This window comes from Geotrypetes seraphini, chromosome 19 (assembly GCF_902459505.1).
Source record: "Geotrypetes seraphini chromosome 19, aGeoSer1.1, whole genome shotgun sequence".
NCBI classification, from domain to species: Eukaryota; Metazoa; Chordata; class Amphibia; order Gymnophiona; family Dermophiidae; genus Geotrypetes; species Geotrypetes seraphini.
In genome coordinates, this window is record NC_047102.1 from 11,423,303 (window position 1) to 11,442,575 (window position 19,273).

General features: G+C 45.1%; 1 protein-coding gene across 1 annotated transcript; it reads right to left on the minus strand.

Annotated features, from left to right (window-relative positions):
* Positions 1 to 4,005: 4,005 nt before the first annotated feature.
* SYT13 (synaptotagmin 13) lies at positions 4,006 to 13,351 on the minus strand. Its single transcript, XM_033928705.1, has 6 exons — positions 13,084 to 13,351; positions 10,177 to 10,408; positions 9,400 to 9,531; positions 6,980 to 7,284; positions 5,699 to 5,819; positions 4,006 to 4,839 (listed from the first exon to the last, which is right to left on the minus strand). Exons 1-6 carry the CDS (start codon positions 13,255 to 13,257, stop codon positions 4,532 to 4,534), a joined length of 1,272 nt encoding a protein of 423 aa, XP_033784596.1. The 5' UTR covers positions 13,258 to 13,351; the 3' UTR covers positions 4,006 to 4,531.
* Between the last annotated feature and the right edge of the window lie 5,922 nt (positions 13,352 to 19,273).

Below are 19,273 nucleotides of genomic sequence, written 5' to 3' on the forward strand. Positions count from 1 at the left end.
CCAACCCACACGCAAAAAAAAAAGCAAAGTATAAGACACCTTCCTTTCTTAATAATCTGTTAATCTCACACTTAGGAAAGGTTATGTTAATCCTTTGCAGACTATGCTTTATCGTACCTGTGTGAACTGGCATAGAACACTGGATACAAATAGAGCTACGTTGGAATATAAGAATATGTATACAAAACAGCTTTTTTGTCATATTATTATTCCTGTAATGTAAGATGATTGTTAATAAAACAGTTAAATTTACCCTTCTTGGCTGCCAGTTTTCTTTTTGACATAAGGCTCTCTTTATTAAAATTAAGGGCTCCTTCTATCAAGCCACGCTAGTGGAACCTTTTCTAATTCTGCTATATCTTTTTTTGAGATATGGTGTCCAGAATTGCGCGCAATATTCAAGGAGTGATGCAAGGGCATTATAACAATTTCAGCTTTGATTTTTCAGTTTCCTTTAAATTTATTACCTAGTAGCTTCATTGCATGCCCCCGAGTCCTAGTGCAATATTTTTAGAAACAGTAAACAAGCGGTTCACATCTAGCCTTTCCGTTCCACTTGGTATTTTATAGACCTCTGTCGTATCTAGCCTGAGCCATCTCTTCTCCAGGTTGAAGAGCCTAGTCGTCCCATCCCCTTTATCATTTTCATCACTGTTCTCTGTACCTTTTCTAATTCTGCTGTATCTTAATTCTTCACGCACTGCATATCAAATCAATTTTGTGTGCACCATTGGCTGATAATTCATACATAAATCTATCTCCAAACTCATACCCTTTAAGGATCAGTATTGAAACTATAAGATGCCCCAATGTGGAAAAGATGCATCTACAACTGTTTCCACAGTGGCCAATCCAGGTCACAAGTAGTCTGGAAACCCAAAGCTGTATTTCTGTACCTCTGCAACCCCTGGAACCCACTTCTGGCAGCTCTTTTTAAGGTCTGCTTTTCCACAATACCCCTTGCCAAACGTATTTACAAGTTGTAGGACTTCTAATCGCATTACAAAGGTCGCGTATGATCTCCCTCCGCAAGGTGTCATTGGCCCATGGTGACGGCATCTTCCAGTAAGGAGGTGGAAATTGAGATAGCAGCAGAGCTCCGATGATGTCCTGGACCGAAGAAATTCCAGTTTGGCTCTCCAGTAAGTTGATAATCGTAGCATGCAGATGCTGCAGAACTATTTCATTCAATTTATTATTTATTTAAAAATGGTTAAATTCTGCCGATCTAAGCTTCCAAGCGGGTTATAATTGAAACAAAAAAAACCAAGCATAGAAATCCATAAACAATGACAAAATATTTGTGCAAATAAGACAGACAAAATAAAGTATGAAAAACTTTCATTAATCCTGTCGTAAACCTCTCTTAAATACCTCTTTGATCATCTCTTCTTTTTATTTTTTTTAAAAAAAGTTTCAAGTTTATTGAAATCTTGATATACTGCTCACGAGCGAGCATTTACAATTTAAAAGGTAATACAAAAAAGAGAAAGGATTAACTACTGATAATAAGATCCACAAAAAAGTTAATCAAAAGAGCAATAATATGAATGATTTTTTACCTTTTTAATGAAAAATAAAGATATAGGGTGGATTAGTTTCAATAATCATGTTGATGAATCAAGTCAAATCATCATATAATATCAGTGAAGGTTTTTATGATCAATGAAAGATATCCACGCCACTATTCCATGTTGGATGATATTATTATGATCCTAGGAGTGGCAACTCTGAGATCTTTTCCTTCACTTTGATAATTATGATTTAATGATCGGACTAACATCATTCATATTATTGCTCTTTTGATTAACTTATTTTGGCCTTTTACAATTTAACAAAATGTAAGCGGAATAAGATGGACGAGAAATACAAATTCTGACCGTAAGAGATTAAAAAAAATAAAAATAAAAAAGTGAGAATAAGATTAACGCTTGGTTTTAATAAATGGCAGTAGAAGCGTCTACCGCGAGCCGCCAAGTTTAATGCTCCAACGCTCATAGAATTCCTATGAGCATCGGAGCATTTACCTCGCCTTGAAGAAGCGGTTATATGACTACTTTGGACCCCCCTGAGGAGGGCGTGTCCGCCGAAACACGGACCCGTGTTGGGTCCTGTCTCGCCCAAACACATGTGGATTATCACGAACAAATTGGTTATTGTGGAAATTTACTAATAAATTATCATCAAGAACATCTCCCGCCACAGTTTCTTTTCATTTTGTTTTTGTCTCTCTGGGCTAGATTCACTAAGCAAACCGATCGTATGGAAAATGAAGCATTTCAAAATTATGTTACAAACAGGGAGAAATGATGCAGTTAAGTGCTTAACTTATAGTGGTCTACAAGTAGTGCACCACTCACATGTGTGCCCCCTTGCACTTTTGCGCTGTGTGGGTTGCGTGTTAGGCTTAGAGATATCTTTTGGCGGCCAATGGCACCTAAGCACATGAATGTTACCTTGACAGGTGAGAATGGCATTGGCAACCTTCTGATTCAGATGCAGCAGCTCCACCAACTGGCCAAAAGAAGGCTTTGCTCTACTTGCTACCATTGAACACCAGAGGGCATTGCTGCACCCCATTGCAAATCAGCGCCAAATGAAAAGTGACAAACAGAGCAAAAACTTCACCTTAATGCATGATTAGCGCATGATTTCTCATTCCTTACTGAATAATATCATTTCAATGACTGTCTATCAGCACTGGTGATTGTAGAAGCATGTCTAAATGACGCAGATGTGATGAAATACCAATAATAATAATATACACTTTCTCATGGACAATAAAGAGAAAAACACACAAGCACAGGTCAGAAATAATAAACTCAGGGGAGGAAAAAGCCTCAGAAACAAACCCTCCCACACCCACAGTAGTTCAGGCGAAACCCTCATTGGCATAAAAAAAACCTCCCCTGGAATATCTAAAGTAGAGAATGACACGGGGACCATTTACCGCGGTAAACCGTGGTCACTGCAGTAAATCCGCAGGAATGGGGATATTTGCAACTGGTTTACTGCAGGAATGGGGACAAGACCTTTCACCGTCCCGTGGAAGTAGTGAAAAGTCTTGCTCCTGTGGTAAAATAAAATTGTGCCTGTGTCAGACTCAGTATCTCCTCCCCAGCTCCACTTGTGCCTATTTTGCCTTCAGGAGCCAGCCATGCCACGATGAAGACAGAAGGAACCCAAAACCAAAGCCTGAGACCCATGTAATTTGAAGAATAAAATTATCAGACAATAAAAGGTAAAAAACTATATTTTTAAAAAAATATTTTGTGATTAGAATACTTCAGATTTGAAATATGTATCCCGCTAGAGCTGGTATTAGACATAACTGGGGACCGCAAAGTCCAGGCTGTGCTTCTTTAGCTTCCAGCTGGCTTAGGGCTCTCTCTCTGACCAGAGGGCAGTTGCCCTAGTTGCACTCCCCTAACATTATTCTTGCCATGTGTGACTGAAGTATTATGTTAGCTTGATTTTTCTATGTAGCATTCTGTAGTAATTTGATTTGTTCAGTTTTCACAATAGTGGAGGGGGATATTTGTGAAAGGGAGGGGAGACAGGGATTTTGTTGATCCTTGCTCTGTATTATTTGTGTTTATGAAATGACAATTGTACAGAATTTTGTCTCTTTTTATACTTTAATAAAATAAGTTCAGTATAAAATCATAACTATTCTAGGCTTGTGCGGAAGGGATATGACAGTTTGCGGGGCAGGGGCGGGAACGGTGATAAATTTTTTTCGCTGTGTCATTCTCTAATCTAAAGGCTCTATGCGGTGCAATAATCAAGATAGATAAGAAAAAATTTTAACTTATCTCTAACAGACGATCGGTACACCAACAGTGGCCAACGTTTTGCATTTCTGCTGCCTCAGGGTGTGACCGATCCAATCGCAAAGTTTGTCGTGGGACTTGTAAACGTGTCTCCCTCCCCCTGAGTTTATCATTTCTGGCCTGTGCTTGTGTGTTTTTCTCTTTATTGTCCATGAGAAAGTGTTGTATATTATTATACAAGTATGTTACATTTTCAAAAGAGAATTATATTGATTTTTTTTTTTTTTTTTTTTAATTCATTTGTGCTTTTCAGTTGCCCAAAAGGAGTCAGGGCACTTTTATAGTTTGATGCTAGATTTGAATAGTCTTACTCTGTCTCAAGTCAAGAACTTAAAGTGCTTTTCATATGTGAAATGTGTCATCTGTATGAACATTCAAGCATTAAACTTTCATGATGTCACAGGACTTCTGTGGAAATATGAGGCGAGTAGTTCTCCTGTCACAAAAAGGCAAATAAGATAGTTCTTCTAATGGGAGGTTACCCTGGAGCTGACAAATATCATGTTGATTGTGCTGAAATTACAGTTGCGTGGGATTCTTCTGATCAGGGACTGGAGTAGGCGAGGACACCTATTACAACTGAGTTTGTATTACAAAGAAAATCTGTTAACACTATGGTGGCAGTGATGAGGCAGGTCTGAGGTGACCAACCCAATAGGGCCCACGGCCCGGAAAAGCCACTCTTTCACTTTCCACGCTTATTGACAAAGCTTATGCCATTTGGCTATCTGCCTGCGAGGATTCGTCATCATTTCCTGCCAGTGACTGCTCTCTGTGCCCTCATACTGAAGCCCAAGGTGGCATCTGCCCAGATGGCGTGTCTGCCGGCTCCTGATTTCACGGCAAAACATTTCCAGCTCCACACTGGAGGCCTCCAGCAGCTCCTGAGGAAGTTCAAACATGATCATCTCATTCCAGACAGGATTTATCTGCTTCCTGCTCTGCTGGGAGTGTTTCTTCTTTACTTTCAGGTCTTGGTGCCACAGGGTTATCCTCACTGACACGTCTACGGCAAAGAAAGCACAGCAAGTACAAGGCTGTTACAAAAGGCATTATATACATGCTAGGCAGACACCCACAGAAGGTCGAGAAGAAATGACCTGCTGGGTTCCACCATCGGTTCACTAAACCCAGCACCTGTCTTTACGAAGTCTGGGTCATATGGAAGTACCTAGGGTTACCAGATCTTACTTGAGTAAAATCCGGACACATGGCCCCGTTCCTCATCCCCGCCCAGTTCCACCCAGCCCCGCTCAAGTCACGCCCTGTTCTGCCACAGACACCCCCCCCCCCCAGACCTTCTCTTCTCAGGTTCAGAGGCGCTTTTGGAGGGCCTCCGAGCATGCGCGGGTGTGACGCAATGACTGCCACACGCAAGCGCAGATGTTCTCCAGGCGCGGCCCCGAGTTCAAAGTTTTTCAAAACCGGGACAAAGTTTCTGTTCATTGGACTAGACCAGGGGTCAGGTCAGGTTTTCAGGATATCCACCATGAATATGCATGAGATCGATTTGCATCTCAAACATATTCATGGTGGAGATCCTGAAAACCCGAACTGGCTCCGGCTCTCGAGGACTGGAATTGCCTACCCCTGGACTAGACTAGAGGCAGGGTACTCTACAGCAGTGGTTCCCAACCCTATCCTGGAGGACCACTAGGCCAATCGGGTTTTCAGGCTAGCCCTAATGAATATGCAAGGAGCAGATTTGCATGCCTGTCACTTCTATTATTTGCAAATCTCTCTCATGCATATTCATTAGGGATAGCCTGAAAACCCAATTGGCCTGGTGGTCCTCCAGGACAGGGTTGGGAACCACTGCTCTACAGATGTACTGCGTGCACAAGTCCCTGCTCCCGTGTGCTCACCTTTTCCCTGTGTGGACGGATGAATATTTCTAGCCTTTATTGGCACAACGATGAGGCGATTAGCTGAAGGCAAATAATTGACGGAGAGCAGGATCTCTGCGTGTTCTGCAGCTGCCGGGGCCTGGAGAGGACAAAAAGCTGAATGGAAGTTTCTGAAGGCTTCCTGAGCGCACCTGGTTCGGGTGAGATAATATTGTAGGCCCCTACATGATCTTTTTGTACCATGTCGGTGGGGGCGCCGGCATCTCTCTGCCCTACCCTGCTCATTCCATCCCTACTCCCCACCCCGCTAACATGCTAACATCAGATACAGAAAATATTTATCTCTTTTATAATCCGCCTTGAACCGCAAGGTAATGGCAGAATAGAAATCTCTAATGCAGTGGTTCTTAACCTTGTTGGAGGTACTGAACCCCACCAGTTTCATATGCGTGTTCACCGAACCCTTCTTTATTGGAAAAATAAAATATGATTTTTACAAATTCAAAACGTAGGTATACAGTGAAGGAAAAAATAATATCAATTTTGAAAACAAAAAAGTTCTCCTATATTTCGAATAATAATAACATAATAATGAAATTTACTGCAAATCAGTGTGACTTCTGCTGTTGATTGATAGATCAAGAAACCGAGTCCACGATCCGTCTTGATCAAAATCACTGAATAACTGATAGATGATTGAACGTGACCGAAGCGCTATATGAGTCGGAGGTGTGTTTTGACCTCCGCCGAACCCGCGAGACTGACTCACCGAACCCCTAGGGTTCGGTCGAACCCAGGTTAAGAACCACTGCTCTAATGTAATGTAATGTAAAATATTTTTAACTAGTATACTTAATTTTTACTAAGGAAAGTAGTGCTCAGAGACATGGAGGGAAAAGGGGAACAAATTCCCCCCCCCCCCCAAAACTTCACCACCCAATCATTGCAATACTTTCCAATTAACAACAGGTGGTATTTTTCAGTGTTCTCTAATGAAATAAAGTTGGAAAAAAAACTTATCTTTGGTTATAATTCTTTGGCCTCGCCGTGCCACGTTTCAAATCTTTTGGGGAATGTGCTCCCCTTTTCCCTCCATGTCTCTGAGCACCACCTTTCTTTGTAAAAATTAAGTATACGCGTTAAAAATATTTCCCATTTCTGAGGTTAGCGTGCTGCTTTTTATTATTTTGTTTTTTGGAAAAGCCGTCCAGACGCCAGGACAAGTCCGGGTCAATCCGGAGTCCGGTAACCCCCTAACTGGGCTACGCCACTCCACTGAGGTAGAAAATGATTTTTTACCTCCTCGGGAACGTTCAAATTGGCCCAGCAGTCAGTTCCGCATGGTGTGTCCACACTGAACTTGCCCTGGCCTGCGATTCTTTGCCTGGAGAACTTGTCGCAGCTCCACAGAGTGATGCATAGCGAGGCCTCTGCCTGCTCCTCCCGGACAAGCGAGAAGAACAGGCTGTCTTCCCAGGTCATGTAGGATGTGTTCCTCACCAGCCCTGTTCGGGCTTCCAAGGTGCCAGAGCGGGTGGTAAGGCTGCCTAGGATGTAGCAGTCACATGCAGCGTCCTGGTTGCCCTCAGAGCCTCCAAGTACAGCTAGAAGACAGGAGGAAGGGACATTTCTGAAGTACAACGAGGGCACACACTGACTGACATTGGGTTTTTTCCCAGTGTACTACACCAGCGTTTTTCAACCTTTTTATACCTATGGATCGGTAGAAATTAAATAAGTATTCTGTGGACCGGCATCGGTCCATGGACTGGCGGTGTAAGAACACTGGGCTAAGTCATGGGCCAGACCCCGCCCATCTCTACATAATCTCCACCCCAGACCCCGCCCCCATAATAGTACTAATTGCACCTTGCACGTCCCATGCCTCATCTGGAAGCCTTCCCTCTGACGTTGCAACGTCAGAGAGAAGGCTTCCAGTTCAGGCGAATCAGTTAGGAAGAGGAAGCTAGCTCGAAGATAACACCGCATCGATCGCACTGTGGACCGGCGGTTGAAGAACACTGTTTTGGGCCTGATGCACATGCTGGCCCTGTGGACCAGCAGGAAATTTCTGTGGACCGGCACTGGTCCATGGACTAGTGGTTGAAGAACACTGTACTACACAAATAGTCAGGATAAATTTAAATACAGTATAACCTTGGTTTGCGAGCATAATTCCCCATAAGAAATAATGAAAACTCCACAGCCCACAAAACTTTAATACAAAATACTGTATGTAGAAACGTAAGGAAATTCTTCTTCACCCAGAGAGTAGTGGAGGTCTGGAACGCTCTCCCGGAGGCTGTTATAGGGGAAAGCACCCCTCAGGATAGGTTAGATAAGTTTCTGCTGGACCAGAACATACACAGGTAAGGCTAGACTCAAACAGGGCACTGGTCTTTAACCTAAGGGCCGCCGCATGAGCGGACTGCTGGGGCACGATGAACCACTGGTCTGACTCAGCAGCAGCACATCTTATGCTCTTATGTACTCGTATTGCAAGACTTTGCTTGTTTAGAACAGTCACTACACTCCGGCAGTGTCGGAGAGAGAAGAACCATGTGATGCGTGTATACCGTATGTACTCGTATTGCAAAACCTTTTTTTGTTTATCAAGTTAATATGTAATCAAATGATTTGCTTGTCTTGCGTACCAAGTTACTTGCAATCCAAGGTTTTACTGTATCGGACAAAGTCACTCGCGCTGTAACACAGGTTGGGGCACGGACCTGATCTCCTGCCTTGCACAGAAGTGCAAGTAAACGGTGACTCCCTTCCCGCCTAGTAAAAACTGGACAGTGCTGCAGAGTGCAAGAATCCTTCTCAGAACAAGGTGACGTCGCTATTTCTTTGGGTGTATAACTTAATGATGTGTCTCTTCTGTGCTGTTTTGCTGGCGATACAGAGTCGTGCCGACTACACATTCATACAAGCCAGCACAGTGGAGAAAATGCTGGTGTACAGTTTTATTCCACAAATCATAAGATCTTGTGCGACGGCTCGGCACGCACGTGTTTTGGCCTCTATGGCCTGCCTCAGAAGCCTTTAACTAAACATGTAATCTAGCTTGATATACAACACGGCCTGTTGCCTGCTCAACCAATAGAATTCAGAGCAGTGTCCTCAGGGCCTTTAGGGGGTGGGGGTGAATTCCCTGATCACGTGACACCGATTCTACTAATCTCATGAGAATGGAATCGGTACCATGTGATAGGTTCTCTAGAGCAGTGTTTTTCAACCTTTTTACACCTATGGACCGGCAGAAATAAAAGAATTATTCTGTGGACCGGCATCGATCCTTGGACCGGCGGTTAAAGAATCCCGCCCCCATACTAGTACTAATTGCACCTTGCACGTCCCGTGCCTCATCTGGAAGCCTTCCCTCTGACGTTGCAACGTCAGAGAGAAGGTTTCCGGTTCAGGCGCAGGATGCCCGTAGGAGCCACTCCCTGTGGCTTTGTGCACTGAATCAGTTAGGAAGAGCGAGCTGGATCGAAGATAACGCCACATCGATTGCACCGTGGACCGGCAGTTGAAGAACACTGTTTTGGGCCTGATGCACGTGCTGGCCCTGTGGACCGGCAGGAAATTTCTGTGGATCTATTCACAAAGAAAGGTAGGGGAGGGTCTTTGGGGTGGGCAGACTGGATGGGCCGTGGCCCTTATCTGCCGTCTATTTCTATGTTTCTATGTTAGAGCACCTTAAAGCACGTGCCTACCTTCAAGTAAAGAGACACACAATTCTGCCTTCTGACAATCATATCCTAGAGAATAATGGAGCTTGGGAGCTTGGCAGGTGAGTGGCTTTTCCGGGTTGAAGTCCAGAGTAGTGCCACCATTCTCTTCTTCACCTGGAATGCAAGGACACATTGGCATCGCCCGGTCATTAAATAGTTGTCATCAGGGCAGCTGTCTCCCATCAGAGACTTTGGTTTATCTACATTGACACCTGAGCTGAGCTTCCACCTCCATCCTTTCTATTTGCCTCTGCTCATGCCATAGCCCTACTTGCTGTCACAGTGGCACCCTGGGCAACATGGCAATGGCTTTGAGCCATCACAAGGATCTGCCATAAGAGCTGTGGCTTAACTCCTGGTTTCCTCTATCTGTCTCCCATTTTTAATCTCATTTTGGGACAAGGAACTGAGGGCGAGACTCTCAAAACTTTAATGCCGTCGTGAAACTGTTTTCCTGCGGAATTATCCAAACGGATTATCTCTGTCTTTAGCGAGGTTTCAAGCGAGGGCCTGCGAGTGTGCTCTTTAATATTGAAATGAGCCTTCCGGTGGATTCTTAAAAATTGCCGAGGCATTTTCGAAGAGCGGCGACATTACCAACCCCAAAAAAAAAAAAAAAACAAACAAAGCAGAAAAAACTCAGCGTTTTGTGTTTTGTCTTTAATCGTGAATAACGGGCATCTGTCACTGCCCATCAGGTCAAACATTCGAACCAGGCTCTCCAGAGTGAAAGACTGCATTTGGACCCCCGTAACTCACCATTCGTTGAGAGAATAAATATGTCCTCCGAGCTCTGGTCTAATCCACCACTCTCATCTGAGTCCCGGTGGTCCCCTGACGAAGTCAAGGTCTCTTCTGCACTCTTCTTCATGTCATCGCTCGTGTCATTAACGGTGTGCGCAGATGTCTTAGCCAGTTTTGTCTTGCAAATCCAAGGGGACTTCAGGAGAGTTTGGGGTTGGACAGGTTCAGTTGACTTCTGAATAGTAATCTGAGGGAAGGCAAATGGAAAAGCAGCGATAGAACAGAGGGAGAGGAGACAGAGAACGAGACAAAAAGTGAAGGAAATGTTATTTCCCCCCCCAAATTTTGGAAAACTTAAAACAAGGGCTGTTTTCAAATATTTCGTAAATAAAGCAAGATATAAGGAAATCAACGTTACTTAAGAGCGTCCAAAGGTAACTCCTACAACTGTATTTATAACAGTCTCTTCTCAGCTTTTGTTTGGACTCACAGAACCAGTCTGATTGTGATTTTTAAATAAGGGAGACATACAATATAGGGATGGACAGACCTGCACTTTGTAGGGAAGTCAGGGAAGACTAACAATTTGATAAAGAGAATTTTCCTTTTATCATTATTCATTAAGGGCCTGTTTCTATATGTTGCTTAAAAAATCTGCGTAATTCTATAAAAGATTCATGCTTAGCACTGCCTAATCACTACTGTACATCATAGCTTTCACATGTACTCATTTAAACCAACGAAAACTAGGCCTAAAAAATAATAACAGCTTTATTTATATCCCGTCAAACCTTTTCAGTTCAAGATGGTATACAGCAGTGGTCTGAAACTCAAACCCTTTGCAGGGCCACATTTTGGATCTGTCGGTACTTGGAGGGCCGCAGAAAAAATAGTTCATGTCTTATTAAAGAAATGACCATTTTGCATGAGGTAAAAAAAACTCTGTATAGTTTATAAATCTTTCCTTTTGTCATTTGTCATTTATAACTAAAGAGACATATGGTCAAGAAACTGTTTTATTTTACTTTTGTGATTATGATAAACATACCGAGGGCCTCAAAATAGTACCTGGCGGGCTGCATGTGGCCCCCCAGGCCACGAGTTTGAGACCACTGGTCTACAGTGTGGAAGCAAGCAGCGTGATTGCGTGGTATTGCTTCAGTTCCAGGTTTGTGGAGAATACAGGCCTTGTGCGACAATACATCACGGGTTGGGGGTGTGGATGGATGGAGGGGAGGAAGGTAAAGAAAGTAAGAAGGGAATATGTTGGGGGTTTCGTCATTGGAAGGAAGGACTTTCAGACGAATTTGTCGAATAGGTGGGATTGGTATGTTGGGGATTTCAGAAGGAGGTCACTTAGGGTGTCGTTCCAAATGCCTGCTTGAAACGGATAGAGCTCTATCCAGGAATCTTTTGAATGTGGCGTCTCTTGGGGGTTCGGGAAAGCGAATAGTAATGGTTTGCCAGAAAGGCGGGGGTTTAACCTGTAGGACAAAGTGTCTCAGGAGGTAGGAGGGTGGGTGAGGCGCCCACTTACCTATCTGAAGTATTTCCCTATACTCGGTCCAAGCATCCACGCAGTTCGCACGGCCTTTTCACTTTCCCAGCGGTCAAAGGCTGTCGTCACGCAAAATGCCCCCAAGCTTTGCTTCCTTATCAGGCGGCTTTCTGGGACAAAGAACGGAAACTTTTGTTATCGCGTTCCACGTCTTACAATTGTTTTTGAAAGCAACCAAAGACACGTTTGCTCGCAGAATTAATCAATTTTCTTTGAGATTGCATTATTTGTTAAATTTTGTAAACCGCATCGGTTATGCGGTATAGAAATGACTTGTTCTTCTATGCCTACGCTGTGCGCAAATCAGTGCACCGGCGTAACGAGATGGAAGAGGCCTAGGGCGGCGCCCCCCCCCCCCTCACCCTTTTCTCCATCCCCCCTGCCGTGCATGCGTCCCGTCCCTTCCTCCTTACCTGATTAGCTTGCCTGGTTCAAGCAGCATCTCCAACTTGCTGCCCGCGCCGGCGTCGGCTCTCGCTCCCTAGTCACGGGACCCGGAAGTAACGTCAGAGGGGAGCGCTACGGCCAGCATGAGCAGCAGGTTGGAGCCGCTGCCCGCACCTAGAAAGAGTTAGCAGTATGGTGTGGGAGGAGGAGTAAGTGAAGACGCATGTGCGGCAGGGGAGGAGTAGGAAGGAGCAGGGGGCGGAGAGGAGGCGAGGTGCCCCCCTCCCCCCCCTTAGTACACCACGGCATCAGCGCATACTCTATAAACTTACGCCAACGTGGGGATGCCAACGTGCACCATTCCCACAAACCCCCTCCCCCCCCCCCCCACTCCACTTACAATTTCGCCCCAAAGGTAAGGCAATAGGGCGGTACGCATTTGTCCTGCGCAATCATCAAGAAAGAAGTGACAACCTCCCAGTTTTGTGTGCAGCAGTAATACAATTTCAGTGTTGCTCCAGAATTTACAGCGTTAAAATCCCAGTGCTAGGGAAGAGGATATGAGACAGAGAGAGAGAGAAAACCTGTCCAGCATAACCCAGACTTGTTTTATTGGGCAATATGGATTTGGAAGACTATCTTTAAGAGAAGAGAGGGGACAGGGGTGCTGCAGGGCAAGATGGAGGTGCACTGGCAGAACTGGGAGTGGGGGCCTCAGCACTGGGACAATGGAAGAACAGGATTTAATAGCAGAAGCCCTGCCGGCACAATACCTGGCTGAAATCACCACCACTCGCTTCCAAAATTCACAGAAACTTTTTTTATGGGGGGGAGGGGTATGGGGAGAGGACCCACTGAATTTTTAAAAAGCTGCAAAATCTTCTTCCTTTGCTTGATCCCTCTCCAACTTGGGAACATAGAGAAGCTGCCAGCAGCCGTCTTGCACGGGGTGAGGGTACCTGAAAACGACACATTACCTGCTGGTGTGGCTGCAGCAGAGTGAACTTGGAGTTCTTCCTCCCGGTGTCTTCGTCCCAGTGGACCGGCACCTTTCTCGCCCGCATGCACTTGCACAGAAAAGTCAGCCCGCATAATGCCAGCAGGCCACTCGCTGTGCCCAGGGTGGCCCCGAGAGCTATCAGTGGGAGCATTTAGCAAAGAGTTGCAATGTGGAAACTGGTGAGTCATGGAACTTTCCCTGCTCTCCTCGTGGGTCCTGTGCCCTCGTGCGATCTCCTGGGAGTTTTGTCCGCCCCTCTGATCTCTGTATATGCTCCCACCAGTTTCCCCCCCCCCCCCCCCACCCCGTGAAGCACGTGACACGCAGAGATGTCCTGCTCACGCCAGGTGGAAGGAAGCTGCCTCTGCTCCAGGTGCCAGCTTGCAATGCTGCAGCCTGAGCAGGAGGAGGGACCTACCAGTCCGGGAGGCAGGTCTCTGTGTTTTCAGCTTTTCTACTGATGATCTGTAAGTTGCACTGGCCTTTTCACTGATCTGAGGAAGAAGAGTCACCTTCGAAAGCTAGTCCAATTTTTTTTTTTAAGTATGTTACCTTAATTCCTTTTACTTCTATATATTAACTCAATCCGTGGACTAGCATGGCTACCACACCATTTGGCTCCACGGGGAAAGAGTGGATTTCTGAGATATGAAGGAAGCTACGGTAGGAGGAGCCCCGATGTCCAGGATATGCTGGAGGATCTTGTACTCACACTGAACTCAATATCCCAAAGTGTTCCTGTGCTAATTCATCCCCTTTTTGGGTTCGGTGGTGCTCCTTACTCCACATCTTATTTATTCAATTTTTTTTATACGCTTCTCCCAAGGGAGTTCAGGATGGTTTATATGAATTTATTCAGGTACTCAAGCATTTTGTTCCTCTATCTGTCCTGGCAGGTTCACAATCTAGCTAATGTACCTGGGGCAGTGGGGGGGGGGGGGGGAGATTATGTGACTTGCCCAGGGTCACAGGGAGCAGTGTGGGTTTGAACCCACAATCTCAGGAGGCTGAGGCTGTAGCTTTAACCACTGCGCCACTCTAGAAATCAAAATGTAGTAAAAGAGAGCCAAGTATAGGACAATGGAGCCATTGTGACATCACTGATGAGGTTGGCTCTTAGGTATTGGTGGAATGAGGCATTATGATGTCACAATACCAGCTCTGGTTATCACAGACAGAAACTTTTCATGCTATTTATTCAATTTTCTATACTGTTCTCCTAGGGGAGCTCAGAATGGTTTACATGAATTTATTCAGGTACTTAAAGCATTTTTCCCTGTCTGTCCCTTTGGGCTCACAATCCATCTAATGTACCTGGGGCAAAGGGGGGATTAAGTGACTTGTCCAGGGTCATAAGGAGCAGTGTGAGCTTTGAACCCACAATTGCAGGGGGCTGAGGCTCTAGCTTTAACCACGGCGGCACTCTCTCCCCCTTCCTGTTATCAAATTAAAAATGCAATCGTATTCAGCTTCAGACAGTTTTAATGGCATGACAATTTTTCACATGCTGCCAAAGTAACAGGTGATGAGCTTGATTTGAGACGTCCATAAAGGACCCTATTTTAAATGTATTTTATAAAAAGTGGCATTAGGTGAGTGTATGCCTTTAGAAAACAGGCTCCCAAATCCAACCCCTGTAGCAGGCAAATGCATTGCACTTCTACCCCTGATCCACTCAATCTGTTCCCCTGGCTATGTATATAATAATTGCATATAGGGAAAGGGAAAGAAGGTACCAGGCCCCGAGGCAAAGCAAAATCGGCAAAGAGAGGCACTGGAGATGTCACATCCAACCTGTAGACCAGGGGTAGGGAACTCCGGTCCTCGAGAGCCGTATTCCAGTCGGGTTTTCAGGATTTCCCCAATGAATATGCAGTGCATGCAAATAGATCTCATGCCTATCCATTGGGGAAATCCTGAAAACCCGACTGGAATACGGCTCTCGAGGACCGGAGTTCCCTACCCCTGCTGTAGACATTGAGCCTTTATTTGCAGTTTGTATCAAAGTTTCATAACAAGTCTTAAAACAAGGAAAGTTACCAAAAAAAACAAACAAACAACGAAGTCCCGACTAGGATCCGAGTTTCGGCGACACCATCGCCTTCCTCGGGGGACAATTTTGCGTACTTGCAAAGCTCTGCAAACTGTGCGTGCGCGAACGCGGCGGCGTCTCTCCATCCAAACAGAAGAAAACGATGCCGAGTCGTAACTCTATTGCTTTTGAGGAATCCTCGTCCGCGCAGAATTACGACTCAGTATCGTTTTCGGTGGTTAGTCCACGTGTTTTCATATCAGGACTTTTAGAGACCCCTGAGGAAGACAGCATTGTCGAAACACGGAGCGTGTTGGGTCCACCATACCTCTATACGGTTTAGGCCCTAGATATATTTTATGTGGATTATCCAATTGTACATTTTAAATAAAGCCTGCATCTCCACAGAGTTTTCGCTGGATTTTGCTTTTCCTGTGGAATTAAGGGTCAGTCTTTTGTTTGTTTTCCTATAAAAGATCCCCAAAATAAAAGCTACAGGAATACCAAGGAGCAAGTTTCTCTGAGTGAACAGTTCCAATGTGTCCTATCTCATCGTAGCTCTAACTTCCGTATTGCTTTCATTTCTTGACACACATGGGTGATGAGGAAGAGCAAAGAGGCGTGGGCCACGTGTTCCTAAATGAATCCAGGCTACAGCAGCTCCGGGCACAGGCCTCAGTTTCTAAACAATGTGTCTCTTTGAAGCAGCAAAAGAAAGGCAGTGTGATTACACCAGGCAATAGTCCAAACTTCACCGGGAGTGACTGGGCATTGCTCCCACCTTGAAAAATTTGAGGTTTCACCGAAGTAAAGAGAATTGGGACATCCTAAAGGAAGGCAGATTGGGGGTGGGGCAGGAGAACAATGTAGGGCAATTCTATAACTGATCCCCTGTGGTTACACGCTTCTTGCACATGTAGGAGCCAGGGAAATTGACACTTATACATATAATCACACTATGTACCATTCTATAAGATAGAACATAAGTATCTTATATTTCTAAGAGGTCCGTGAGAAGTTTTGCCACTAGGCCTTCCGTGAGCTTGACGTATAGACGTATTGAGGCTGTAATTATTTTAATGATGCAACTTGAGAATCCAGGTTGCCTAGCTGCTCACCTAGTGCAAACAATTTCCTTCCAATGTATTGTAACAATCTTCCAACTTTCCCACGCCTCTCTCAACAGCAGTAACATTTATTTACACACCTAGTGTGCAACTGCAAGGAGGCATGCATGGGAGGGACAGAAGCGTGGTTCCTACTTACACATGCAACCTAAAAAAACAGTCCAAGTTATGCACTTTGCATGGCACACGTAGGGGTCATCAGTTACAACTGCCGTTCACTGTTGTCTCTAAGCTGAGCAGAAGTCCTCCAACTGCATTGCTGCCAGTAGGGGGTAGTGTTTCAATATTGTGTGCTACAATCACTAGAGGAAAGTTCCCTGGAGTCCTGCAGAGGTTGATATTCCCCTCACTATTGAAAATGTGAAAGTGAAACAGCACCCCCCACTGGCAGGACTGGAGGTGGAGGACTCCCACTCGGGTCAGAGGGAAGAGCGCTGCCATTGACCCCTTGTAAATGGTCGCTACACTAGGCACGCTGATTCAGTTGTATGCTAGTATTCTAACAATTATGAAAATATTCTTAATTTTAAAGAACAGCAGTGGATATTTAATCTAAATATAGTGATTCCAGCAGGGCTGAACCTTGAAATGGAGTGGACAACTTTGTTCTGAATGAGTTTTGTGAATGGGCTGAAAGTGACCAGTCACAAAACAGATGGTGATGTCATGCGTGGGAGGAGGAGTTTATTTGATATAAGAAGAGGTGAAGAGACTAATGGTTCAAGATGGAGGGGCAAAACCATTAAGGTAAATGGGATTTTGAAGGTGGAGTTGGAGAAGAATTGCTGCTTTTCATGCTGGATATTATGGGAGATGATTTAAAGAATAAAAATTTGTGTATTTTTATGCCACAGGGGGGGGGGCATCCTTGACACAGCCTTGGGGTGAAATATGCTGGATGTTGTCCCCCACCGACAGACTGCATTAAATGAACAAGATAAGTACAATTTTAGAAGAATTTTAATAAATAGAAGAATTTAAATTTAAAAAAAAATTTGCAGAACAGATCAAATGAGGAACTATAGTGGCACTTCTGAAGATCTGGCAGAATAAGCAAAAAATTGTGAAAATCCTGAAAGCCCGACTGGGTTGTGGATCTCAAGAACTGGATTTGAGGACCCCCCCGGTTTATGCTGCCATCGCGAATAGGCTAGTAAAGCCCTGAGAAAAATTTGGCTATCCTTTCCTTCTTGTCACACTTTCTCGGGCTTGCTTTCTTAACATTTAAAGAATACGAAAACCCTCTAACGTTATCAGTATGTCATGATGTGAAATGAACACGGACAATAGATTTCTCTGTTTCCAGTGCATGCTTTTACATGACTTTTAAAGAGAAGTATCTGTTGTCCCAAGATTTCTTCCTCCGGCTTTCAAAGGGTGGAGTCTGCTGCTGACTGCCACATGACTCGTTCCCTGTTTGCACAAATGGCCGCCCGCTGGTCCTGCGTTGCCTTCAGGTGCATCTTGATAGAGTTATAAATTGTAGTTGGAGACCGAGGAGGATTCTAGTCCATTGGAGATGCAGCAACTAAAAGATAAACACAGACTGACGTTATTTGCACGTGGCCAAATTTCATATCCTTCTTTTGGATCACAACCCTTCCCTTTCTCCTCACATGACAAAAAGCTGAAAGAATCTTCATTATGCCTCTGTTTATTACATACTTGATAAACCACCTTTCTCAGACGATCAAAGTGGTTACCAATATAATCCCATAAAGCAGAATTGAAAAGAATTACACAAACGGATAGGAAGGGGGAAACATTGGTAAAGAAAGAGGAGAGGAGAGAAAAGAAGACCCAGTAGCGTGGTAAAGGGGTGGAGTATGCGGACCACCCTGGGTACTGTGTCGGTGGGGGGTGCTGACACCTCTCCACCCTACCTCACCCCGCCACACTTGCGACATCCCTCCCCCCCACCCCGTCCCTCTGCAGATCTTTGCCAGCGCGAGCAATTTCTCCTGCCTGTTGCTCGCAACAGCCTGGTTCCCCCTCTGAATCGCTTCCGGGTCACGGGGCCAGGAAGTGATGTCAGAGGGAAACCCGACGCTGGCTCGAGCAGCATGCTGGAGAAGCCATTCGCGCTGGCGTAGATTTACAGCGGTATGGAGGGAGAAGGGAGAGTGCGAGTGTGGAGTGGTGGGGGGTGCCGAAGGAGCGGTGGGGCACAGAGTAGGGCACGGGGGGGAACCACCACCCTGGGCACCTCCTAACCTAGCTACGCCACTGAGAAGACCATCTACTTCTCATACTGATCAGCCACAATCACCCCACCGGCCCTGAGAAGGCTATGGAGAAGAGGTGGGCCTTCAATACAACTCAAGAATCAAAGGTGCCCTTTATAGAATCAGCTCCTTAGTGCCTAAGAGGAAGGGGGCGTACTTGTGGGCGGAGCAAGGCTGGCCATGGTTGTGTTTCCCAATTACATGCATGGCCTATAGATTATTACAAACGATGGGCCTGATTCTATATATCACACCTAAAAAATCAGCACCTAAGCGCGATTCTATAAACTTTATGTGTACCTTATGGAATCACGCCTAGTGCCAGGACGTGTCATAACATTTAGGTGCACTCATTTAGGCCAAGCAAAGCCTGGCCTAAATGCCTGCGCCTACGTTCTGCGCACGTTGGCGCATAATCTATAAATCTGCGCGTAAGAATGCCCAGGATTCACCCCCCCTTAACCGCACCCCTTTTCAGATTCACTCATGCAAACCGATGCAGTGTTAGACAATTAAGTTATGCACGCAAATAGGCTGTGTTTACCGATTTGCGCAAATGACGTAAGGCACTGTGCATAGAATTGGGGGGTATGTGCGACCACACGGCACACCTACTTTACACCTGCCATTGGCATGGTATAAAAGGACACGCCTACAGATAAGCATGCCAAATGCCAGCTTTACTCTAGCATTCTATAATGGAACTTAGAGCTAAGATGCTGTGATATATTTGGTGATAGACCTAGTCTGAGGCATCAGATTATGGAGTTGACCTTTTAACCT

Coding starts and splice junctions, on each gene's coding strand:
- SYT13 (XM_033928705.1), bottom strand. CDS start 13,257: ATGCTCCCACTGATAGCTCTCGGGGCCACCCTGGGCACAGCGAGTGGC. Junction 10,409..13,083: donor TGCTGCAGCCACACCAGCAG/GTAATGTGTCGT, acceptor GCCTTCCCTCAG/ATTACTATTCAGAAGTCAAC. Junction 7,285..9,399: donor GTGTGTCTCTTTACTTGAAG/GTAGGCACGTGC, acceptor CCTGTCTTCTAG/CTGTACTTGGAGGCTCTGAG.